General features: G+C 42.5%; 2 protein-coding genes and 1 non-coding gene across 5 annotated transcripts in view; 2 read left to right on the forward strand and 1 right to left on the reverse strand.

The window, feature by feature from the left end:
* The first annotated feature begins 342 nt into the window (after nucleotides 1-342).
* ATP5MC2 (ATP synthase membrane subunit c locus 2) lies at nucleotides 343-7,621 on the forward strand. 3 transcript variants are annotated; one of them, XM_057703269.1, is made up of 6 exons: nucleotides 343-661; nucleotides 996-1,173; nucleotides 3,541-3,616; nucleotides 4,861-4,938; nucleotides 5,712-5,908; nucleotides 7,359-7,621. In XM_057703269.1, exons 1-6 carry the CDS (start codon nucleotides 358-360, stop codon nucleotides 7,471-7,473), a joined length of 948 nt encoding a protein of 315 aa, XP_057559252.1. In that variant the 5' UTR covers nucleotides 343-357; the 3' UTR covers nucleotides 7,474-7,621. The 3 variants fall into 3 exon arrangements, with proteins under 3 accessions (XP_057559252.1, XP_057559253.1, XP_057559254.1); XM_057703270.1 differs by lacking the exon at nucleotides 996-1,173 and having other exon boundaries at nucleotides 557-661; XM_057703271.1 differs by lacking the exons at nucleotides 343-661; nucleotides 996-1,173 and adding an exon at nucleotides 3,406-3,430.
* Nucleotides 7,622-22,552: 14,931 nt separating this feature from the next.
* On the reverse strand, nucleotides 22,553-22,625 carry TRNAK-UUU (transfer RNA lysine (anticodon UUU)). Its single transcript has one exon. It is a non-coding gene; the product is annotated as a tRNA-Lys (tRNA).
* A 1,558-nt stretch (nucleotides 22,626-24,183) lies between these two features.
* LOC130832663 (cyclic AMP-dependent transcription factor ATF-7) overlaps nucleotides 24,184-25,695 on the forward strand; it is a 94,813-nt gene continuing 93,301 nt past the window's right edge. Inside the window, exon 1 of the mRNA XM_057701237.1 lies at nucleotides 24,184-25,327. The gene's annotated coding sequence lies outside the window, so the exon portion shown is untranslated. The remainder of the gene's footprint in view (nucleotides 25,328-25,695) is intronic.

Genomic DNA, 25,695 nt, shown 5'->3' on the forward strand with positions numbered 1-25,695 from the left:
TCTGGTTCGGTGATGCTGGTTTTCTCATAGCTGATCACTGGAATAAGAAAGAGGGAGAGGGAAATAAAGGTGAAGCCACTAGAGGCAGCTAGGGCATTTTGCTGACTATTCGCCCATTGAACTGGTTTCCCATCCATAAAGTCAGGGTCTGTGGCAACAGAAGGCAGGAATCCTTTTCCTCCTGCTACATTTTGGACACTGAACCCCAATCTCGATTGTATGCTATTTAACACTGAAATTTTTGTTGGTTTTTAGTTTTTGATGGGTTTTTTTTGGGGGGGGGTTGTTTTGGTTTGGTTTTGGTTTTTGCAGCGTGACTGCGCATGCTTGGAAAGGGAAGAAAATCCGAGATCCCAAATGCTGTGCAGAGCAAACCGCAAGCCACGTTACCACGGATCGGCTTACACTGCGCAGTGCCCTCATTTCTGCACACGGTCGGCTCCGCCTGCAGTTTCTCCTTACAAACGCCAGGTGGAGAGACTGGCCGGATGCCGCGACAGAGCTGGCAGGCGGCGCTATGGCGCCTGGACCGACCTCAACTTTGCAATCACTCTATCCTTGGCGGAGCGACTCGTTGGTTCGGGCCGCGCATGCGCTGAGCCTTCCTTTCGCTATTACCGCCCCTTCCCCGCCCTCTCTGTCTTCTCTGCACTGGGAGCAGGTAAGGCTTTGGGCCCTCGCGCCCTCGTTGCGCCGCGCACGCGCCCGTGTCGCCCCACCTCGCGTGGATGCTCTGAGGCCCTTACCTTGCATGCTCCCACCCAGGGCCTCATGCCCTCCCTTGCCCCCGGTATCCCCGCGCCTTAGGGCTGCCCCTTCCGCGTGCCGGTGACCTCCAACCGCGCGGGCCTGGCGCCATCTTGGATGTCTCGTGGGTTGGGGGAGGGCGCTTTGGAGCTGGCGAAAGTCAAATCCCAGGGTGTTCATTCCACCTGTTCCACCTGTCCCAACTCGTCCCTTACAAACGCTCTTTTCTCACTCTCTTGCCTTTTCAGAGCTGTCCCAACCCCCAGACTTTACCTTTCTATCTCTTTCTCTTCTCATCCTGACCCGTGCCTTCCTTATCCTGAAGCCTCCAGAGTTTGGGTCCCAGGACCTCAGGTGCCGAGCAGTGGAGATGGTGAATCGTCTGAAGCCACCAGCTCCTCTAGTCAGCACCCCTCGACTTAAAAAGTAAACCTTGAAAGTGGTAGAAATGAACAGAACAGCCAAAACAGCCCCAACTTTCAGGCTGTGGCCTGGGAGAGCTATAGCAAAAAAGAGGCGCGTTTCTTTGGAACCACTGATTGTCTCCCAGTGCCGTTCTCTTTCTTCCACTGCGGTGAAGTTGGGGAAAAACTCATGTCGTGGACTAGTAGAGTGGTTTTCCCTTAGAGGCAGCCGGCCTAAAAAGGGATGGGGCCAGCATGGGATAGTACCCACCTGCCAGCTTACTACTGACAGCCCCCAGACTCTGCCCTCAAGAGAAAAAGAAGGTTATGAAAGGGAACGTATAAGTAGCAGCCCTGTTACATCCTGGCTGATCTACACTGAGGATGAAACTCATGAATCTGGGTAGTGCTGTTGCCCAAAGTGGTATTGGTTAACAAGTGCAGACTTGGCCAAGGTTAGGTGACCAGTGGCGGGATGGCCACTTCATGTAGGCTCCCTCCAGTTCCACATCAGGCTCTTTCCATATGCTATTTCATTTAATCTCCCTAAGAACTACATTTTACAAATGATGATATTGAGGTTTTGTTGACTTGGGAGAAAATAGTCCTCCCTTTTTAAAAGCTTTAAAGGAATTTCGGATTTTTGACCCAAGAAAACCTGAATACTCTGGCAGCAAAATTGGGTTAGAGTTACATATGGGCAGAAATCACAGTTCTAGATAGGACAAGAGTTGAAGACATCCGTTAATCTAAAAGTAACTAAGATTCTGCCGTCAGGAGTGTAATCTGGGAAAGTATTAGTCCAACTCATTCAAGAAAGTGTCATTTGACAGGCCTAAGTAATCACTGAGTATTTCAACCTGTAACGTATTAGAAAGCATTATGAGTGAGAAGAGTTCAAGTCCTGGCTATACGACTACCAAAGACTGGTTTTAAGACCATGGTCTCCGTGTAGCTAAGAATCATTTGGGAAGCTTTGTTGAAATACAGGGTACTTGGGCCTTATTCCCAGATAGCTTAACCCAGAAAGTCTAAAGTCCAAGAAAATGATTTTTTTTTAATTTTTTTTTTTTTTTTTTTGGCCGCAGCTTGTGGCATGCAGGATCTTAGTTCTCTGACCAGTGATCAAACCTGCAAGCCCTGCAGTGGAAGTGCAGATTCTTAATCACTGGACTGCCAGAGAAGTCTGTTTTTAATACATACACTATCCCTACTGGCATGTAACTAGTTCAGGTGGGCCTTCAATTGTACTTGGAAAAACCCTGCCTGTAGGTCTTTAACTCACCCACGCTTCTCTCAGTCCTACCAACTTATGCACCTACAAGCTGTCAGTATTGTTTCATTTATTTTTTTTTTGCCTTTTACATAGTTTGGGTTTTTTTTTTAATATTTATTTTAATTTTGGCTGCATCAGGTCTTAGTTGCAGCATTCAGGATCTTTCGTTGTGGCAGGCGGGCTCTTTGTTGCAGCACGTGGGCTTCTCTAGTTGTGGCTCACCTACTCAGTAGCTTGGCTCGTAGTCTTAGTTGCCCCACGGTGTGTGGAATCTTAGTTCCCAAGCAGTGATCGAACGTGCGTCGCCTGCTTTGGAAGGCAGATTCTCAACCACTGAATCACCACCAGGGAAGTCCCTCAACATTGTTTTAGATCATGGAGAAAAAAAATTGAATACCCCTTAGTGTGATGGTGGAAATGAATACTTTAACAGTCATTGCTAATTCAAGTAGTGACAGAGTTCATCGTTCGTTTACCTTATCTGGTTAATTTATGTAGGAAATAAGTGTTCTGAGGAATCAAATGTTTCCAGGTAATTCAGTAAAAAGATTGTTGGAGACCCTTTCAGTGCCTTGGCCTTCCACAAGTATCTTCCAAGATTTTTTTTTTTTTTTTTTGGCTGTGCCACGAGACTTGCAGGATCTTAGTTCCCCAACCAGGGATCTAACCCATGCTCCCTGCAGTGGAAGCGTGGAGTCCTAACCATTGGACCACCAGGGAGTTCCCCAAGAGTCTTTAAAGGGCAGCATTTTGGGGCCCAGGCAATGAAGTCTTGAGTTCCTTTTGAGTAAGAGACTGAGGGAAACTCAGACAGAAGACGCTGGGGATATTCATCTGACAACTCCAACTCATGAGACTATGGAAAGGGATAACAGATCTTAAAGCTGGGATAAAGTGGCTTCTTGTTCAGACCAGAAGTCACTTGATTATAAGGAAATGTTGGAAGCTGTGTGGAGGAAATCCTGACTTCAGGGTTCTGATTTCATCTCCGCTAAGACTTGAGGTCAGTCAGTGCTCTCTGGGCCACTTAAATTTCCAGAGCACCTTTGCTGCTAATAAGGGTGTCGTTTGGTAAGCAAAGACAATATTTACAATGCTGCTCTATAATTCCAGCTGTCCTGCCACAGCCCTTCGTCCCTGTCCCCTGAAAATGTACACTTGTGCCAAGTTCGTCTCCACCCCCTCTTTGGTGAGTACCTGCCTTTATTGGGAAAGTTTTTAAGGAGAGACATCTTTTCCTTCTCAAGACCTTGTTCTTCACAGCTAGGTCCTTTGCTGTGCTAGCCTGACAGGAGAGAATGAATGCTTCTCAGGCATTCCCTGCCTCGTGTCCCATGAAGGCCAGTTAATTCTTCTCATCCAACCATATTAGAAGAGTAGAAATGAGAATTTGGCTAAGATCAGGTTATTCCTATCCTGAAACTCTGTGTTCTTGGAACCCTACCAAAATGGTAAACATGAGTTAAATTGCCTGAGTTGGATTGAGATGCACTGTGTACAGGATTTTGTCCTGAGTGTCAGAGAGCCATAGCTAGGAGTTCCTCTAGGAGCTTAAATTTGGATGGGAAGCTAAAATACACGTAAATACACATTGGGAAAATATTTGACTCAGAAGCAACAGCATGGAAGAAATTACAAATTACTAGATAGTGGAGGCAGTTGGTTCATCCACTTATAAGCGAAAAGGAGTGATGCTGTTAGTAGGTATTATTTAATTGAGCACTTACTGTGCCTGGCACTGAGTTTACCAGCTTGTGTACATAATCTTATTTACTCCTCAAATCAACCCTGAGATATGTTATTCCCATTTAATAGATGAGAAAACAGGCTTAGAAAGATTTAAGTGACTTGTCCTAAGATCACACAACTGATACAGAACTAAGATTTGAATCTGTTTATATCTGACTAAAGCCCTGGCTGTTAACCACCATGTTGTCTGCTTTGGAGACATTGGCTTGGAGTTAGTCAGAAAAGGCTATGTGATAAATTTTCAACATGGATCTTTGTGCCTATTTTCCAAAAGGATATGTTCAGGGAACCGTGTTGCAGTCATTGGCTTCCTTCTAATTGGCTGGCCGTTACCAGTATGTGTATGAATTTCTTACTGAGTGAAGTAAATGCTTCTGAGGCTTAAATTTCTTCCTATTCTCAAGGCCTGTAAAAGGGTATATAGCAAGGGTAGGTAATTCCTTCCCAAAGGAAGTAGACTTTCTTCCCTTAAAGCAGTGGAGAAACCTAGGAAGCAAGAGAAATGGTGCCATTCTTGAATCTAGAATTCGCTTAAAAGTAAAAGAATGATTCCAGATTCTCTTTTGAGATTGTGATTCAAGTTCTAGTGAATGAACGGGGCATCTGAGTAACACTTTGGGGTGGTTCTAAAACTCCTCTCCACAGCTTTCCTTGACCTTCTTGGCCTTGTGTTATTCCCACTAGATCAGGAGAACCTCTCCACTGTTGAGCCGATCACTGTCTGCAGTGGTGCTGAAACGACCAGAGATCCTGACAGATGAGGTACGTTATAAGTGGAATTGGGCCTGTGGGGTGGGGAGGGTTACCTGACAATATATGGTGTCATGTATGATACCATATATTCCCTAATGTTCCAGCTTTTGCCATTGGCAGCACATGCCCGTGTGTGCTGCTGATAACTGCCATTACTTGACCTAATGTACTGACTTGAGTTGGGAGTATTTAATCCCAGGAAGATGATCTCCTCAAGGCATCGAGAACAGGCTAGGGCTTGGGAATTCCATGGTGGCGCAGTGGTTAAGAATCCACCTGCCAATGCAGGAGACATGGGTTCGATCCCTGGTCTGGGAAGATCCTACATGCCGTTGGAGCAACTAAGCTCGTGCACCACAACTACTGAAGCCCACATACCTACAGCCCGTGCTCCACAACAAGCGAAGCCACTGCAATGAGAAGCCAGCACACCACAAAGAAGAGTAGCCCCAGCTCACCACAACTAGAGAAAGCCCACACACAGCAACAAAGACTCAATGCAGACAATAAAAATAAATACGTTTTAAAAGAAAAAAAGAACAGGCTAGAGCTTCAGTATTAGATTTCTAGACCATACCTGAATTTTGAAGGTATTTGACATCCACCTCTTGCATTTAAAAGTTCTTCTTGGCAGCACTTTAGGGAGTTTTCCAGGGAGTTAAAACTTTCTGTTTTGGGGAGAAACAATGAGATTGGATCGCATAAAGGGCTTATATGGTACAAAAGTTTCCAAAGCAAAGGAAGAGTTTCATAAAAACTTTCTACCTCCTTCTTTTTCACAGAGCCACAGCAGCTTGGCAGCCTCACGTCCCCTGACCACCTCACTTATTCCTAGCTGCAGCTTCCAAACCAGTGCCATTTCAAGGGACATTGACACAGCGGCCAAGTTCATTGGAGCTGGAGCTGCCACAGTAGGGGTGGCTGGCTCTGGGGCTGGAATTGGGACTGTGTTTGGGAGCCTCATCATTGGTTATGCCAGGTAAGATGGGCCCTCCACTGGCGTTCTGATATGCTTCCAAAGGTCTGGACAGAAATACTTGGGGTTCTAGAGCTGCACTATCCTGTACAGTAACCACTAGCCATATGTTGATAAATTTTAATTAACTGGAAGTACACAAATTTAAATTTTGTATACTTTTAATGTAACTCAATAGCCACATTTGACTAGTGGCTACCATTTTGGAAAGTTCTATTGGACAGCTTTGGTTTAGAGTAAGAGTCAGCAAAGTAAGGCAGGAGGTCCATATCTGGGCCACAGCCTGGTTTTGTATAGCTGAGCTAAGAAGGGTTTTACGTTTTTAAAGAGTCATGAAAATAGACAAGGTCATAGAGACCATATGTGACCCACAAAGCCTAAAATATTTGCCATCCGGCCCTTTACAGAGGAAGTCCCGTCCCTGTCCCGTACCTCCCCTCACCCCCGGTCTAGAACCTCAGCACAGTGGCTTCGCTGCTGTTTTACCCCATCTCCGGGAATTCCCCCCATCACTCCTGGGAAAACTGCCTCTGCATCAGCCCCATGGCTCCCTGACACTTGGGACTATTTGGTCTCCACCAACTCCGGACATCTCACTGTTAGAACTAAATTAATCCTCTAGAGACCTGCAAGTTCTCTTAATGTCTTTGAGGAAATAAGTTTATTTTTTAGGATTTATATGAAATAAGAAACTTCTGTGTCCACAATTCTGCTTAAAGCTGGTGTTGCTTTACTTTATCCATCAAGGCTTCCAGAGGTAACAGAGTAAGGGAAATATAAATTATATATTGACTTTCAAAGTTGGGAGTCCTTTATCCCATTTTAATTCATATCATCTAAACCCCACAGACCATTTGTAGCCCAGAATCTTTTCACTATTTTGAAACAAGAGAAGTTATTTGTCCCTCTGACTCCCTTGTCCACTAGAATGGTGTTTTTCTAATTGTGTTACATAAAGCCCTAGGGTTCTGAGGGTACACCCCAGAGACTGTCTTAGAGAATGAAGGAGAGAGCAATCAAACAAGACTTTCAAATCCCTCACTTTTTTTACAATTATACCTTACCTTTCATACATTTCATATTTGGGGGTTCTGCTGCTTAAAGTTTGGAAACACTACTCTGATAGACCCTGCCACTCCAGATACCTCTTCCATCCTGGTTGAGCCCTGGATAGTTGTGTCCAGACCCAGGGGTCTTAAGTTATGAGGAAACTATGGGTGATGCAGTAGAGAAGGTAATGTTTGTCCTGGGCTATGTTACAGAGTTTTGGATTGTCCACTCCCCTCATTCGTCTCTGTAGAGCCCTTGATGTATCAGAGCAAGAATTGGGGCATGAGAGACTCAATACATAAGATGTTAGCTTGAGATGGATTCTCCCTGAGCCCACCTTTAATATTTGTCCTTTTCTTTGTGTGGACTAGAAATTCAGTCTTTTCTCCTCCCCTTCTCCCAGGAACCCTTCTCTGAAGCAACAGCTCTTCTCCTACGCCATTCTGGGCTTTGCCCTCTCGGAGGCCATGGGGCTCTTTTGTCTGATGGTGGCCTTTCTCATCCTCTTCGCCATGTGAAGGAGCCGTTTCCATCTCCCATAGTTCTTTCTCCCGTGCCTCGTCTGCCCTGTATGTTCCTTTTCTTGTACCTTCCCAGGCAGCCTGGGGAAAGTGGTTGGCTCAGGGTTGGACAGAAGGAAGACAAATAAATACTGTATTCATAAGACGTTTCTTGAGTCTCTTGTGTATTTTTCTTTTCCACAATTGGCTGAATGCCTTGGTGAAAGTATAAGGTCTGGAGGTTGGTGATGATTCTAAACTCAACGTGGGTCTGGGCTCGCTTATTCTTCATTCTCTGTGTCGGGAAAGCTTTATTCAAATTAGTGCTCCTTTTTAATAATTTTCACCTGGGATGGCATGTTACCTTGGAGAATTGGGTCAGTAGCAACTTACAGTGCTGGTTTAAAATTTTGACTAATGGGCTTTCTGTTTCCGCTGCCACTCTGCTGGCTGAGGTCCTCATTGCCACCCACCTGGTCTATTGCAGTAACCTCTTAATTGGCCTTCTGCCTCCTGTCTCTACCCTCTAGCATTTATTTCTACCCTCCACCACCAGGTTAATCCTCCTCAGCATAGGACTGGTTTTGCCATTTACCAATTCAAAAACAGTCTGACTCAATTTTCTCAGCTTTATTTTTTATTATTCTTCTACACTCTACCCAGAGTGGTCTGTCATTTTCCAGATACTTTCCCAGCTTTCCCATCCTTACATATCTGTAGGCCTTGCCGTTTGTCCACCTCTGCTTTCTTTCCCTAAATCTTTAGTCACTTTCCTTTTTCATACTCCCTCTGTTGTCCTGAAAGACTTAGCTTAAATGCTGCCTCTTCTTCCATGAAGCTTTCATTTGATTTCCATCCACTTTAAGTCAAATGAGCATTAACCCATATAAAGGGCTGTAAAGCATGTTGTATCCTTCTAATGCTTACTATGTATGATAAATTGTGGGTTTATGTATACGTGTGCACGTATGTGCGCCTTTATCTTCCAAGTTAGATTGTTCGTTTCTTGAGGCAGGGAGTATGTCATGTTCATCTGGTATCACTAGAAGTATCTAGTGTGACACATCTCAGCAGTATCTTAGTCAAATTTTTAATTTAATCATCTAAACCAGACACCTCGCTTCACACGTGAGGGAACAGACTTTGAGAGATCCGAGGATTCTCCCAGGGATATTTACTAACAGGGCTGGAGCTATAGCAAGGGTCATGTCTCATAGCCCAAGGTGTAAGACTACCACACTGTTGGTCTTGTGGGGCTCTTCCAGTGTTGCTGGTGACTATTGTTTTCCCAAGCAAGAGGAGAATAAGCAAAGATAGATAAAACATTTTCCCTTAAAAATGCCTCAAGAGGGAGTTTGAACAGTGAGGTTAATATAAAGATAATTATTTTCGAAAGGCTAAACGTTAAGCCTTATCTTACATATGCTTGAAGTCGGATATAAGTTAAAAGTCCTTTCATGATAATGTAGATGACCACACAGTTTTTCTTTTGGTTCAATCAGTGACTGAAAGCCCAGGGCAGAGACTAGCCCCCAGAGAAAAGTGATGCTCAGAAAGCAGGTCACCCCAAATCATTCACCCTTGCCCTTTTGCTGTTGTGATCAAGGGTTGAATGGGATCCTATCCACCATTTGCTTCTAGGTTGCTGTACTATTCCCAAATAACTATATATACTGGACTCTGGGGCTCTAGGTGGATCTCACAAGAACAGCTCCCCCAGCCATGAGTAGGTGGAAGGTATCTACATATTTGGGGATGAGGAATAGCCCTCTCTGTTTTGTTCATTTAAGTTTGAACCTCTGGTAGGAGCCTCTCATGCCGGTCCCCTTACCAAGTCATCAGATGAGAATCATCTGTGTTTTATTTTTCTCCTTGGCCCTTTCTTTGGGACTGAATCTAGCTGACTCCTTAACAACTTGGATGCTTGGAGAGAACACACCTGGTGGCCCACGTGTTCTTGTTCTCTCTGAGGTGAATGATGAGATGGTGCTGCAAGAAGCTTCAAAGCAAATTTCTTCAGGAGGAGTCAAGGCAACCTGGATCCTCTCAGTGTCAGGTCCCGAGATATTTATTGGTAACCCTAGTTGCCAACCACTTGGGGTAGAGGAGTGCTATGTTTTAGTAGAGAAGGTCCAAGAGCAAATTTTCTGAAGGTCTTTCCAATTTTGGTAACATAGAATGAAAGTTTTCTATTTGTCCTTGTAGTTTCAAAAAGATCACATGATTTAAAATTAGGAGATGTTAGTTTAATCGCTCTTCTACTCCTGGCCATTGTGGTGGTCAGATCACTAATTAGTAATTCTAGGACCTCAGTTTCTCCCCAGCTATAAAATTGGGATAATACTCCTTATCCCAGGAATTATGTGCATGCACACAGAGGTACTTTGGGTATTTGGAAAGGATGGTGCCATGAAAGTTCAATGTATGTTGATTATAATTTACTTTCTCATTCTCCATGAAGCTCAGAACCTATCACAGGCATTTTATGCACAGTTTCTCTCCCTCTTTTATGGTTGGCAAATCTGGCCATAAAGCACCTGTAGGAAAAATCCCAGGGATGCTGAAGGTAGTCTTGGTTCCCGCTTCTTTTTTTTTTTTTTAATTATTATTGGAGTATAGTTGATTTACAATGTTAGTTTCAGGTATACAAGAAAGTGAATCAGTTATACATATATGTATATCCACTCTTTTTTCCCCATATAGTTGGTTCCCTCTTCTTACTCCTCAGTTTTTTCAAGAGTCAGTTGTATTTCTTCAGTACCAGGAAGGAGTGTCATCCTAATTAGAAGAAAATGATGTCCTTTGAAAATCATCCACAGCCTCCCTTTCAGCATGGATTTATCAGTTTGGGGCCTTCTTAGGTTTTCAGGATGAAAAAGCTGCTCAGGAACAACCCTGGTGCTTTAGCTTAAGTCGGTGCCCAGGAACCTAGAGGCTGCTCTGTGTCTTACCTCCTTTGATGAGAAATGAGGTGAAGGGATATTCACAGTGAATTCTGAAATAGAAAATGGAAGAGGAGTACAGGGAATATTATCCTGGTCCCACAAGTTTTGAGCAATGAAATTGTGTCTTAATTGAGCCATATCTAAAAATACGCATTTTTTCCAACATGTATTCTTAGGACATACTCTTGGACAGCTTTGGACAGCTTGGTGTTGACACCATTTGATGAGGAAAAACTAAAACGGGAAGTTTTTTTTTAGTCCTCAAGTATTCCTTAAAATGCCCTTATTATTGAGCATTTACCTCAAGGCACTGTTAGGACATTGTGACCAAAGTAGCCACTCAAGAGGTGGTAGAAGATATAATGGATAGAATACCAGGGATGAGGTCAGGACTCTCATCTCAAATGCTTGGCTTCTCTTATTAGTATAAATTATCAGTTAGAGATAGTTTATTCCCACTTCCTTCTTCGCCTTCCCACCCCGAAAGAGATCATTTCCTGTCATCCTTTGTATAAGTGCTGTGGCAGGCAGAATTTCTTAAATGATCCCCTAAAAATGTTCTGCTCTAATCCCCAGAACCTGTGAATTTGATGAGCTATCACACCTGTGGTTATGTTATATATGGCACAACTGACTAAGATAAGGAGATTATCTGCATAGGCCTGATCTAATCACATGGGCCCTTAAAAGCAAAGAGCTTTCTCAGATTGGTGACAGGAGAAATGAGAGATCCGAAGAAAGGATTCGATGCACTATTACTGGCTTTGAAGTTGGAGGGGACCATATGCAGGGATTAGAAAGTGGCCACTAGGAGCTGAAATTGGCCCCTTAACCGCCGCCAGCAAGGAAATGCTGACTCTGAAAACGACAAGGAACTGAATTTGGCCAATAGCCTGAATAAGGCTGGAAGTGGATTCTTCCTTAGAACCTCTAGATAAGAGCCCAGCCCAGTCAACACCTTCCTTGACCCTAAACCGAAAGTGTAATCAAGCCTGCCTGGATTTTATGATCTACAGAACAGTAAAAGAATAAATGGAATTTGTTTTAAACCACTAAGTTTGTGTAGTTTGTTACGTGGCAATAGAAAGCTAACAGAAATGCAATCTTCCAGTCTGCGAAAGGAGTGAAGTTTCATCTGAATTTTGTGTTGAAAGGAAACTAAAGTTGACTTATCTGACCCTCTGCCTCCTAACTTCATTGACTTGAACCTAGCTCAGGAGGGCTAAATAAGGAAGGATATTTATTTATTTATTTATTTATTTATTTGCAAGGCCATGTGGCATGTAGGATCTTAGTTCCCTGACCAGGGATTGAACTCATGCCCCCTGCAGTGGAAGCACTGAGTCTTAACCACTGAACTATCAGGGAAGACCTTTAAACAAAAATTGTATGCCTATAGCTATTTTCACTATTGTTACCATAGCTATTTCACTTGTGTGGAGTAGATTTTTTTTCTTGTTTTAACAAATGAGAAACCTAAAACCCATATTCAAGAATCATGACTTAGTTCTAGAGGTTACCTAGGTAGGAAGTGATAGAATAAAACAGAGCTCCTTGCATTATGCCACACCACAAGGTGTGGGGGCCAGGATCTCTTTGAAAGAGAGGAAAAGACAAATCTGGACAGATTTTTAGATTTCTCAGTGAAGGAGATTGATCTGTTTTTCTTACAGTTACCATCCCTATTGTTATCTTGCAGATAGGTAGCGTTTGCCTAACGTCGTGTTCATTTTACCCGCTGCTGGGTAATTTCCTGGGTTTCTGAGTTGGCTCAACTTAGTTGGCTCAGCTCTGGCCCCAAGATGGATTATTTAACTATTGTGGATTAGAGCCTTCCAGGAACTGCATAACTGCTTTTACAGAAACCAGCTCTGCAGATCTTGCTGGGGAGGGTGGTTGGGGAGCTGTGTTTGTGTGTATGTGTAGGGGTGATAGCTGAGCCTAACAGACTTCCATCCCCTTTGCACCCCTAAGGCTTTTCCATCCACATCTCCCAACAACTGGAGTAAGGACTTTAAGTTTCCAAAACATAGCTGCAAAGGGTAACAAACACCTAGCCTGAAACTCCCTTAACAATAGCAGGATAGTCAGTGGGGATTTAGCTCAGGGAAAAAAATTTTTTTGCTTTTGTTTTTTGGTTCGTTTGTTTTGTTGGTTGGTTAGTTGGTTTTTTTGGCCACTCCACGCAGCACACAGGATCTCAGTTCCCGGACCAGGGATCTAGTCCACGCCCCCTGCATGGAAGCGTGCAGTCCTAACCACTGGACGGCGAGGGAAGTCCCAGCCAAGCTCAGGGAAAATTTGTACAGCGCCAAAGACCCATACCATTTTCAGAAAGCAACTTGGCTTATGGAGTTGACCAGATTGAAAGTCTCAGATCTTGGGTTCAAGTCGCTTTTGGTTAATTCTTCTTGTGCTTCAATTTCCTTCCCTTGTGTGAAATGAGAGGCACATTTCCTTGAGATGTACCTCCTGGAGATGTCATAGAAATAAATGAAATTAGATTTTAAAACTTCTTGTTGGAGATGTAGATCTTGTAAATGGTCTCTGTCTCTTCTGTTTCTTAGTTACCAATTTACCAGGAGTAACTTAACACTAGGATTCTCTGCCAGTGCTAAAATTAGACTCCACCAGTCTGGGGTTTCCTTTTCTCCTTGCTTTTGTTTTTGGGGGCTGGAGGGAAACATATGTGCTGCTGGAATTAGTAAACTAAAGACTACAGAAAATTTTTCCCACCAGAAAACATTGTTTTTATCCTACCCACCTTATCGTCCTTTTAAAAAAGGAAACCAGATCTGTCCTGGATTTTGATTATTTGATTCACTCCTAGATATGGACCTGGGAAAGCCTAGGAGTCCCTGGGGGGTGAGAGAGGAAGGGATAAACAGAACTGGAATGGAGACAAGCTCGGCTCCTGATTGCTCCAGCCAGCCTCCCTTTCCTAGCCAGACAGGCTTTCTGCCACTAAAATTGTGAGGTTCTCTGTCACATGACAAAGGGCCTGGAGTTACTCCTAAGTGTGCTGACATCTTTTCTGAGGGTGGGAGGCTTCAGGTATTGGGCACTTTTCTTGTCCAGGTGGTTGGGGAAAAGGAACAGGCAAGGAGGGAGTCAATCTTTTCCAGCTGTAACCTAGAGAGAAAAGGAACAAATTCTTCACCAGGGAAGACTGTGTAAACAGTGCCTTTGGCTGGAGCCATAGAGTTGGGGAAGCAAAGAAAGGGATCTTTGTTCTCCCCTACCCCAGCCAGAGCACAATCGTAGAGCTGGGATTGTTTGCTTTGGCAAAGGACTCCCTGCTTGAAAAGCCTAGGCGTTCCAGAGGCCTCTGTTGGGTTTCCCATATGGAGCTGAGGAAAGGGCAACCCCCAGCCTAAATCTTTTACCTAAGGAAGTGAGTTAGGAAACCTGGAGGCCTAAAGCATCTGGCCTATTCTTCTGTAGCTTTGTTAACCTCCTTCCCTTCCCAACTTTACCACACCACAGGATGTTAGTTAGCCTCAATCTTCCTGCGTTGGAGAATGCTTTGGTTCTTGTACTAGTGTTCTATCCCAAAAGAAGCTATATTTTCACAGAATGCAAGACAATCCCAGGGCTCCTCTCTAAGGACTCGGACAGGAAATAGGGATTCCAAGATCATTTTCTCCATCCTGTTCCCTTTAGGTTGTATTGCACATGACCCTTATAGCTGTAGTCAGTCTTTCCAAAAATGTCCAAAAACATCCCATTTTCCTTGGTTAGTATTAGTATCTCACAAAGGTAAGACAATGCTTATGTAGTGCCAGGTGTTTTGCAAATGCCATTTCATTTCATCCTTGTGACCACCTTATCAGGTAGATACAATTACCCCCATTTCACAGATTAGGATACTAGGAATTAGCAAGATAAAGTAATTTGTTCAAGTTACACAGGCGGTATATTATTTTGCTAGGGCTGCCATAACAAAGTACCGCAAACTGAGTGGCTTCACAGAAATTTATTATCTCATAGGTCTGAAGGCTAAAAGCCCAAGATCAAGGTGTCAGCAGAGTTGGTTCCTTCTGAGGGCTGAGGCAGAATCTGCACCATGCCTCTCCTCTAGCTTCTAGTGGTTTGCTGGTAATTTGGGGCACTCCTTGACTTGTAGATCTATGCCTTCATATTCAGATGGCATTGTCCCTGTGTGCATGTCTGTGACCAAATTTCCCCTTTTTATAAGGATACTAATCATATTGGATTAGGGGCCTACCATACTCCAGTATGACCTTATCTTAACTAATTACATCTGCAATGACTCTATTTCCAAGTAAGGTCACCTCTGAGGTACTGAGGGGTTAGGACTTAAACATATGCATTTGGAGGGAGACACAATTCAACCCATAATAGATGGTAACTTGATATGCCAAGATTTGAACTTGGGTCTATCTGACTCCAAAGCCATTTATGTTCTTTCTACTGTACTATGCTACCTCCTAAAAACCAGAAAGTTACTCAAATTGTCTTCTGGTTTCCAATATCTCTCATCTTCAATCCAAATTCTATATTGCTGCTGCTAGTTATCTTTCTAAAATGTGAATTTGATCAATCATTCTCTTACTTAAAAATCTTTTAGTGGCTCCCAGTGACCAGCTGGTTAAAGTCCAGACATTTTATGGTGATAAACAGGGCCTTTCTTTCATGCCTGTCTTTTCGGCCTACTTTCTCACCACTCTCTTTTCCTATCCAATCATCATAAACTCCAACCATACTGACCTACTTGCAGTTTTTCAAACACATTATGCTTATATATTCCTTCAGGCCTTGATTTCATCCATCACTTCTCCCAGTATGTCCCTTTTACAGTTATCTTCATTTCAACTATTCAAACAAACAAAAAAAAAACTGTAGGCTCATCCTCGGTTCCTCTACTTCTTTCACTCTATACGTCCATCTCCACTGTCACCACCCTAGTCTCAGCCGTTATCTCTCACCAGCACTGCCAAAATGGCCTCCTAACTGGTCTCCCTGCCTCCATTCTTGACCACTCCATAGTGAAATGATTACTGAAAGTGAAATTGTGATTGTTTTTCTTCTGAATAAGACCACCAATGGCTTACCCATTAAACTTAGATCTGAAGTCCTCACAATGCCTGTTAAGTCTTTACATGAGCTGATCTCTTATCTACCTCTCCAACTTCACCTCAGATTACTCCTCTCATCTCAGTATGTTAGCTGTCTATAATTGTGTAACAAATTGCCCCAGATTTACTAGCTTAAAACAACAAATATTTATCATCCCACAGTTTCTGTGGGTCGGGAAATTAGGACTGGGTTAGCTAGTTGGTTTGGCTCAGGATTTCTCATGAGGTTGCAGACAAGACGTTGGCCAGGGCTTCAGCCCCTGTTGACTCAAGGATTGGGGGTCGAGGATCCAATTCCAAGATGTCTCACCCAAATGGTTGTTGGCACGAGGTCTCAGGTTCTTATCATGTGGGCCTCTCCATAAGGCTGATGAAGGTCCTTACAGTATGATACCTGACTTCCCCCAGAGTGAGTGATCCAAAAGAGAATAAGGAGAAAGCTGCAATGCCTTTTATAGCCTATTCTCAGAAGTCACACACCATCACTTCTGCCATACTCTGTTTATTAGCAAAGTGTCACTAAGTCAATCAGCCTACACTAAAGGGGAGCAGAATTCCTCTTGAAGTGAGGAATGTCAGAGAATTTGTAGATAATTGCTTCTCAACATTTTGGCTAAGATCAAGTGTAGAATTTGTGGACACATTTCATTTATTTTTTTTTTAAGATTTATTTATTATTTATTTATTTTATTTATTTTTGGCCGTGTTGGGTCTTAGTTGCAGCATGTGGGCTCTTCGTTGTGGTGCATGGGCTTCTCTCTAGTTGTGGTCTGCGGGTTTTCTCTTCTCTAGTTGTGGTGTGCAGGCTTCAGGGCATGCGGGCTCTAGTTGAGGTGCACGAACTCAGTAGTTGTGGCACGTGGACTTAGTTGCCCTGCAACTTAGTTCCCAGTCCATGGCTGTTTTTTTTAATTTTTTAAACAGAATCTTTTTTTTAATTAATTAATTAATTAATTAATTGGCTGCGTTGTAGCTTTGTTGCTGCACACGGGCATTCTCTAGTGTGGTGAGCAGGGGCTGCTCTTCATTGCAGTGCATGGGCTCATCATTGTGGTGTCTTTTCTTATTGCGGAGCATGAACTCTAGGTGCCCGGACTTCAATAGTTGTGGCACACAGGCTCAGTAGTTGTGGCGCATGGGCTTTGTTGCTCCGCAGCATGTGGGATCCTTCTGGAGCAGGGATTGAACCCATGTCCCCTGCATTGGCAGGCAGATTCTTAACCACTGTGCCACCCAGGAAGCCCCCAGAATCTTTTGAAGACAGAAATTTTAAATTTTGATGAAGTCCAAATTTATCATTTTTTTAAATTGTTTGTGTTTCTTGTGTCCTGGCTAAGAAATCTTTGCTTAACCCAAAATTATGAAGGCTTTCAGTTGTACTTTTGTATAGAAGTTTAATAGTTTGGGGTTTTATATTTAGGTCTATCATCCATTTCAAGTTGACTTTTTTTATGTGATGCAAGGTGTGAGTTGTAGTTCTAATTTTGCATACAGATGTCTAATTGTTTCAGCACCACTTTTTGAAAAGACTGTCTTTTCTCCATTGAATTAACTTGGCACCTTTGTTAAAATTCAATTGATCATATGCAATTAGGCTTATTTCTAGATTCTTTTTTCTCTTCCATTGATATAAATACACTGAAACCACACCGTCTTAACTACTGCAACTCTATAGTAAGTCTTGAAATCAGGTTGTATAAGTCCTCTTACTTTGTTATCTTTTTCAAAATTGTTTTGGCTATTCTACATCCTTTGCTACCAGCAGTTCTTGCATTTGAGTGCCCCTCCCTGCCCCTCATCTTCTCATGTCTGACTCCTTCTTGTCATTCAAGCCTCAGTTCAAATGTTTCCACCTCAGAAAGGCCTTCTCTTACCATTCAGTTTAGAATGGACATACACTAATACGCTGTGTAACACTCTATTGCATCACCCTATTTAGTGCCCCCACCACTAGAGTGGAAGCTCCATGAAAGCCCAGCTCTTGCCTGACTCATTTATCGCTGTATCCTCAGCATCCAGAATAGTACCTGCCATAATGCAGGTCCTTGGTAAGTATTTATTCAGTGAAAGAATTAAGGCCTTTGAATATGTTATTTCTTCAAACTGAATAATCCTCCACCCTCCAAATTTCATATTTATCCACTAAAATGTCTCAATCAAAAGCCTAAGTTTGTGAATTCACTCTAGAGGTTTTTGTCCCTTCCTCTTTATGTCTAGATATATACTTACTATAGGACTTACTATTCATATTGTAATTATTTATGTACATGTTGGTCTTGGCCACAAGATTTTAAGCACCTTCTACATAGTAGCCACTCAATAATTTTTTTTTTTTTTTTTTTTTGGCTGGGCGCAGGCTTTCTCTAGTTGCAGCTTCAGTAATTGCAGCACACAGCCTCAGTAGTTGTGGCACATGGGCTCTAGAGCGCAGGCTCAGTAGTTGTGGCGCATAGGCTTAGTGGCTCCACAGCATGTGGGATCATCTTGGACCAGGGATCGAACCTGTGTCCCCTGTATTGGGAGGCAGATTCTTAACCACTGTGCTACCAGGGAAGTCCGATAAATATTTTTTTAGTGAATGAATGAGTGAAAGAAAAATCCTACATTATGGCTTATCTTATAGTTTGTCTTTCTACAAGGTGGGGCATCTTAAAAGCAAAAACAAAAGTAAAAATATGCACACACAAAATTGAAAACAAAAACACCTTAAAGGGCCACTCTTAATATCAAATGTAAGTAATAAAAACTAACTTTTACCAAGTACTTACTGTGTGCCAGACAGGAACAGACCCAGTTGGGTAGGGCCTGAAGTTTATACAATTTGGGGATTCTCTTTAAGAAAAAGGAAAAAGGGCTTCCTAGGTGGTGCAGTGGTTGAGAATCTGCCTGCCAATGCACGGGACACAGGTTCGATCCCTGCTCCAGGAAGATCCCACATGCCAAGGAGCAGCTAAGCCTGGGCACCACAACTATTGAGCCTGTGCTTTAGAGCCCTTGAGCCACAACTATTGAGCCCATGTGCTGCAACTACTGAAGCCCACACGCCTAGAGCCTGTGCTCTGCAACAAGAGAAGCCACGGCAATGAGGAGCCCATGCACCACAACGAAGAGTAGCCCCCACTCACCACAACTAAAAAGAAAGCCCGCGCACAGCAAAAAAGACCCAACACAGCCAATAAAATAAATAAATAAATAGATTAATTAATTAATTAAAAAAAAGAAAAGGAAAAGGAAAAAAAATTACAGATATAAAATTAAGTACAGGGCCTTGGAGGTAGCCTGAGCAAGTGAGATTCCCTGAAACTTAAATGTCTTTAGTTTCAAGGTAAATCCACGTCTAGTGCCAGACACTGTTTTAAGGGTATTGCTTAATCTGCTTAAACAACCCTATGAAGTAGAATCTCCATTTTAGAGATGAAGATGTTGAGGCCTAAAGAGGCTGAACAGTTCTTGCAAGGTCCCGCTACTGGTAAATATGATAGGGCAGATTGGAACCCAGGATGTCTGGATTCAAAGCCCATACTTTTTTGTACTGCTGTCTTCCTGAATCAGTGTGAAATATTTATCACCCATCATAGGTCCAGATCTGTCATCTCCCATCTAAGATAATTCTTAAATATTAAAATTGACTCAGTATAACAAAAGCTGCAGAGTATGGCTTATCTATAAGTATCTAAAGCATATTCTCCAGCTAGAAGCTTGTACTTCAGCGCTTACTCAAAGATGAAAGAGTAATACTGAGTCTCTGGTAGTTCTCTTGGATTCAACTATTCTACTTTGTATCCTAAATTTGTATATCTAATAACCTCAAACATGGTTCTTTGGGGTGTAGCTATGTAAATCATTAAAATATGGACACAACCAAAAAAAAAATATCACAGACACAGATTAACCATACCCAGTTTAATAATGAAACCTGATTTTATTTCGGCCACAAGTAAAAGAGTAGCCAACAATACTCCTGTGAGTGAAAATCAGGAATCAAAATGATTGCAGGCTTTTTTTTCTCTTTAATTAAAACGTAATTATGAGCCTGCCTATCTTCTTACTTTCCTTCCTTTCTTTTTCCTTCCTTCCTGAATAATTCGGTCTAAAAGCCGTTAGGTGGGGAGTGTAGGAGTCCAGTTAGATGAGCAGCAGCAGTGGCCCATTGTGGTATGTTAGAGCCTGAGGACGGTAAAGAGGGTTCTAATTCCATGTGGGGAAACCGTTATGGGAGCCTGGCATAGGGTGCTGGAGCCCAAGCAGGCATCCATGGTCAGGGGATGGACGGGCAGCAACAGCAATGAATATTGGTTATATACAAATGGGATTGGTCAAATAAACAAACATATTGAGGATAAAGGGAGCCAGGTTTCATTTATATATATACACATATATATGTATACACACACACACATTTTCCCCCTAATTCGGTTCACTGAGGGGACCTGGGAATAGTGACATCCCATAGCATTGGTCTATGGTTTCTAAATACCAATTCTCTACTGAAAAGAACCATTGCTCCTCTGGAAAAGGGCTGATTTGGGCCTGGGGATGGGAAGTACAAGATGAACCTGAAATTATATAGTTGTGCCAGGACAAAGTGTGGAATGCTCAAATAATGATGGGGACATGTCACTTATAAAATAAGTCATGGATGTAATGTACAGCATAGGGAAAACAGTCAATAATACTGTAATAACTTTGTATGCTGACAGATGGTAACTAGACTTACGGTAATTATTTTATGATGTATAAAAATATCAAATCACTATGTTTAAACCTCTAATATAATGTAAGTCAATTATACTTTCAAAAAATGATGGGGACATCATTTCAAAAGGATATAAAAGAGAGCTTTAAAGCAACTATACTCCAATAAAAAAAAAAAAGGAAGAAGTTGAAAAAAAAAAAGGAAAAGAAAAGAGCTTGAAGGGGTTCCCACTGGCCAAATTTGTGACAATTTGAACATCAAACTGAATAATAACAGTAAAAGATTATAATCCACTGAATAAAACAGGAATCCATGAGTCATTCTGATGGTAATAATTAATAAATAAGTGGGGAGAAGAAAAAGCTTTTCTCAGTAAAATGACAACTAATTAATGTAGAAGGAATGATGGAATTAGAAAATGCCATTTAGAAGCCATCAGTAACAATTAAGCCACAGAACATCAATGAATACTAAACCAAATGGGTGAAAATTTGATGAGGAGCAGGATATCTCCATAATCTCAAAGTACTTTCCCACAAAATACTCATTAATTACAAAAGGAAAAATAATAATTTTACAGTGGAGGGACTTGTAAGACATCACCATGATCAAGGGATGAACGTTACTAACATTACCATTAATGGGACAAATCAAAATAATATACAGGCTGATAGAATGCAATTAGAACAACATCACTTTGATTGTAATTCCTGACAAAAATGCATAATCTAAATTGAGTTATGAGGAAATAACAGACCTACCTGATTGAGGAATATTCTACAAAAAATTGGCCTGTAATCTTCAGAAGTGACAAAGTCATGAAACTCAAGGAAACATTAAGACCAAGATAAGTTCCATATTGAAGGAGAATAAAGCAATATGACAACTAAATGCAAAATATGACCCTTGGCTGGGTTCTTTCGCACTGAGGAATATTTTTTGGTCAACTGGCAAAACTTAAACAGGGTCTGTGGGTTATATGGTAGCAGGTATCAAATATTAATTTCCTGATTCTGATGGCTCTTGTGATTGTGTAGGAGAACGCTCTACTTGGTAGGAATAATGCACTAAAATATTCAGAGCTGATGAGACATTTTCCTTTTGTAAATGGCTCAGGGGGAAAAATTATTTGTACTATTCTTTTTTTTTTTTTAATATTTGGCCACACTGCATGGCATGCAGTATCTTAGTTCCCCCATCAGGGATTGAACCAGCGTCCCCTGCAGTGGAAGCCCAGACTCTTAACCACTGGGTTGCCAGGGAAGTCCCTATTTATACTATTCTTGCATTTTTCCTTTAATTTTGACATAAATTAAAAAATTTTAAATGTGAATCATTTGAAACATAGAGAAATGCACTGAGAATTATAGAGATGTCTACTCTTACCACTTCTTTTCCACATTGTATTCAAGATTCTAGCTGGTGTATAAAGAAAGAGAAAGAAATGAAAAGCATATATTTTAGAAAGGAAGAAGTAAAACTATACTTTGCATAGGTAACATAATTACTTATATAGAAAATCCTATGGAATCTACCTTAAAGCCACTAGACCTAAGAGTTTAGCAAGGTTATAGCATACAAGATCAACATGCAAAAATCAATTGTGCTTATACATTAGCAAAAATAATCAGATATGCCACCTAGCAGACTGTAACTGGGTCTCCAAAAGTCATTCCACTGTTTTATCAAACCAGCTGCTTCCAGATGGTAGGGAACATGGTAAGACCAGTGAATTCCATGAGCACGGGCCCATGGATGCACTTCTTTTGGTGTGAAATGAGTTCCTTGATCAGAAGCAATACTGTGTGGAATCCCATGACAGTGGATTAAGCATTCTGTAAGTCCATTGAATGGTAGTTTGGGCAGAAGCATCGTATGCAGGGAAGGAAAGTTCATATCTAGAGTCAGTGTCTATTCCAGTAAGAACAAAATGCTGCTCCTTCCATGATGAAAGTGGTCCAGTGTAATCAATCTGACACCATGTATCTGGCTGATCAGCCTGGGAATGGTGCCATAATGGGCACTCAGCAGTGGCTATAGTCAGGTTGGCTTTGACGAATGGAAGTCCATGTTGCTGAACCCATGCATAACCTCCATCCCTGCCACCATGGCCACTTTGTTCACAAGCCCGTTGAGTGATTACAGGAGCAGCTGGGGAAAGAGTCTGACTGGTACCCACAGAATTATTATAATCCTTTTCTACTGAGGTCATCTGTTGGTGAGCTTTCACAAGGTACGCGAATATTTTCACTTTTTTTGCCCATTCAGAGAAGTCTGTATACATACTCCTTTTTATTTATTTTTAAATTTATTTACTTATTTTTTTCGCCATGCTGTGCAGCTTTCAGGATCTTTAGTCCCCTGACCAGGGATTGAACCTGGGCCCACGGCAGTAAAAGTGCTGAGTCCTAACCGTTGGACCACCAGGGAACTCCTTGGTATACATACTTCTTTCCTAAATTTCCTTGTCCCCAATTTTCTACCCATGTTCCTTCCGAAGCCCTGACCGTCCAGCCAAACCATTAACCACAGCCCATAGATTAGTGTATAATCACACGTCTGGCCATTTCTTCTTCCGAGCAAAGCGAGCAGCCAGGTGCGCTGCTTGGAGTTCTGCACGCCAGGAAGATTTCCTTTCACCGTTGTCCTTCAGAATGTCCCAGAAAGGGGTTGTAGTGCTGCAACTGTCTGCTGCAGCATGGTACCTGCACATCACGCAGAAATATCTGTAAACCAGGCCTAAGTCTCTTCGTTTGTGAAGTAATGGCAGGGTACTCTACGTGAGGCCATAGGTTCAGGCTGGGAGAGCGATGGCAGTGTAGCAGGAGTGGGGATCACGAGCGCTTGGGCCACTTCTTCACTTAACTTACTATGCCTTCAGCGTCTGTTCAAGCCCGATCTCATATATACTACTTCTGTTGGATGATAGAGTACTGCTGTGCACACACAACTTTATGATTTAGTGGGCCAGGTAATATCCACTTCATGATGATGGGCAGCTGAGGTTGCATGGTAACTTGGTTGCTCACTGTGAAGGGTTCAGTCTCTAGTAAGGCCCAGTACCAGACCAAGAGCTATTGCTCAAAAGGAGAGTAGTTATCTGTAGGGATTTCCTCCAAAATTCTAAGGTTCTATGCTGCAGTTCACCAACAGGAGCCTGCCAAAAGCTCCAAAGAGCATATTTGCCATTGACACTTTCAAGTGCTATTGCATCTGCTGGGTCATGTGGCCAAGTAAGAGAGCAGCTTGCACAACACCTGCTGCAGGGCCTTCTCTTGTTCTGGGCCCCTCCCCCCAAACTAGAAGCCTTTTGAGTCATTTAGTAAATGGGCCAATGGAACACACCCAAAGGAGGAACATATTGCCTCCAAAATTCAAAGAGGCCCCCTAGGCATTGTGCCTGTTCATCGGCTGTAGGAGGGGCCAGATGCAACAACATATCCTTCGCCTTGGAAGGGATATCTTGATGTGCCCCACACCACTGGACCCCCTAGAAATTTCACTGAGGTAAAGACCCCTGAAACGTCAGATTTATTTCCTACCTCTGGCATGCAAATATCTTACCAATCTGTCTAGTGTAGTTGCTACCTCTTGCTCACTAGGTCCGATAAGCATCACGTCACTGATGTAATGAACGAGTGTGATACCTTGTGGAAATGAACGACAATCAGAATCCCTGCAAACTAAATTATAACATAGGGCTGGAGAGTTGATATACCCCTGAGGTAGCACAGTGAAGGTGTGTTGCTGGCCTTGCCAGCTTAAAGCAAACATCTTCTGGCCTTGTTGACAGGGATAATAAAAAGGTATTTGCCAGATCAATAGCTACATACTAGGTTCCAGGGCACATGTTAGTTTTCTCAGACAATGAAACTACATCTCCTAGGGCAACTGCAATTGGAGTGACCATCTTCTTGTCCTTTGCCCAGCCTATTTTGTTACTGTGTTGTTTATGCTTCTTAAAAAATTAATTTCTAGGAGTTCTTTATATGTTCTATAAAGAACATATATGCTGGGACTTCCCTGGTGGCGCAGTGGTTGAGAATCTGCCTGCCAATGCAGGGGACACGGGTTCGATCCCTGGTCTAGGAAGATCCCACATGCCTCAGAGCAGCTAAGCCCATGTGCCATAATTGCTGAGCCCACAAGCCGCAAGTACTAAAGCCCACACACCTAGAGCCCGTGCTCCGCAGCAAGAGAAGCCACCACAGTAAGAAGCCCAGGCACTGCAACGAAGAGTAGGCCCTGCTCTCCTGCAACTAGAGAAAGAACAGCAACAAAGACCCAACACAGCCAAAAATAATAATAATAATAAATGTAAAAAAAACCACACATGCTAAAATCCTTTACGTGGAGTGCAAATATTGTCTAGTCTGTGATTTGTATCTTCACTTTGTTTATGGTATCTTCTGATATAGAGAATTTAAGTTTTTTTAGTCTTTTCCTTTATGGGTACGCTTTTTTAGTTTTCTTTGGGATTCCTTCCTTATCATGTTGTCATAAAAATATCCTCCCACCTTTTTTTCTAAAGTGAATTCTGGCTCTGTTACCTACTGGCCGTGTAACCTTGGGGCAAGTTTCTTGATCTTTCTGGGCCTCAGAGTTCTCATGTGTTAAAATGGGGATGGTAATAATGTCTACTTCATGGAGTTGTTCTTAGGATTATTCACCTGTATGAGGCAGGGAGCCAAAGAAACAGATGTCACTCTTAAGTTAGGATGATATGAGATGGGTTTATTTACAGAGATATGGGTAGGTAAAGGGGAACCGTATGGGGTCGTACGATATCCTGAGGGTAGTAGCAGCAAAGAAGCTGTCATAACACTGAGGCCAAAAGGAAGGAATAGGGTAGGCAGTGGTTATTGGAAAGATAGTGATCTTAGATCTAGGGATAGGGTAAATCTGAGGCAATTTGGCAGGGAGGAGCCTGTGGAATAAATACTCTGACTTCTCTGTCCTTCCTTCCTCCAAACTTGTACTAAGGTTCTGCGTGGGCTGAAGCCAGAGGGCAAAGGAGTCCACTGATGTCCATACTAGACACTGGGAAGAAGGAGGGGAGTGGACCTGGAGGAGCAAGTGAAACATAATGACATACTTTCAACCAGAATTTATTGATTGCCAACATGAGCCAGGTACTGTTCTAGGCACTAAAGATATAACTGTAGTCAGTTACAGAGCCCCTAACTTTACGAGCTTACTTCCTAATGGGAGCAGACAAACCATAAACATTAGTAAATATTATATGTCAGGTAAGTGCTAGGAAAAAAATGAAGCAAGATGAGGAGGATAGAGTGATGGAGTATGAGGTGTAGAGGGGTGAGGGGAGCATCTCTGAGGAGATGTCATTTGAGCAATGATCTGAAGGAAGTAAAGAAATGTACATACCTGGTAGAAAAATTGCAGGATCATGCTTGGCAGTCTGAGGAAAGGTGAGGAGGTGGTGTTGTTGGAAAATAACAAGTGAGGAGAGAGGAGAAGGTAGTGATGAGTGGTGGGATCC

The sequence above is a fragment of the Hippopotamus amphibius genome, chromosome 12, assembly GCF_030028045.1.
Source record: "Hippopotamus amphibius kiboko isolate mHipAmp2 chromosome 12, mHipAmp2.hap2, whole genome shotgun sequence".
Lineage (NCBI taxonomy): Eukaryota > Metazoa > Chordata > Mammalia > Artiodactyla > Hippopotamidae > Hippopotamus > Hippopotamus amphibius.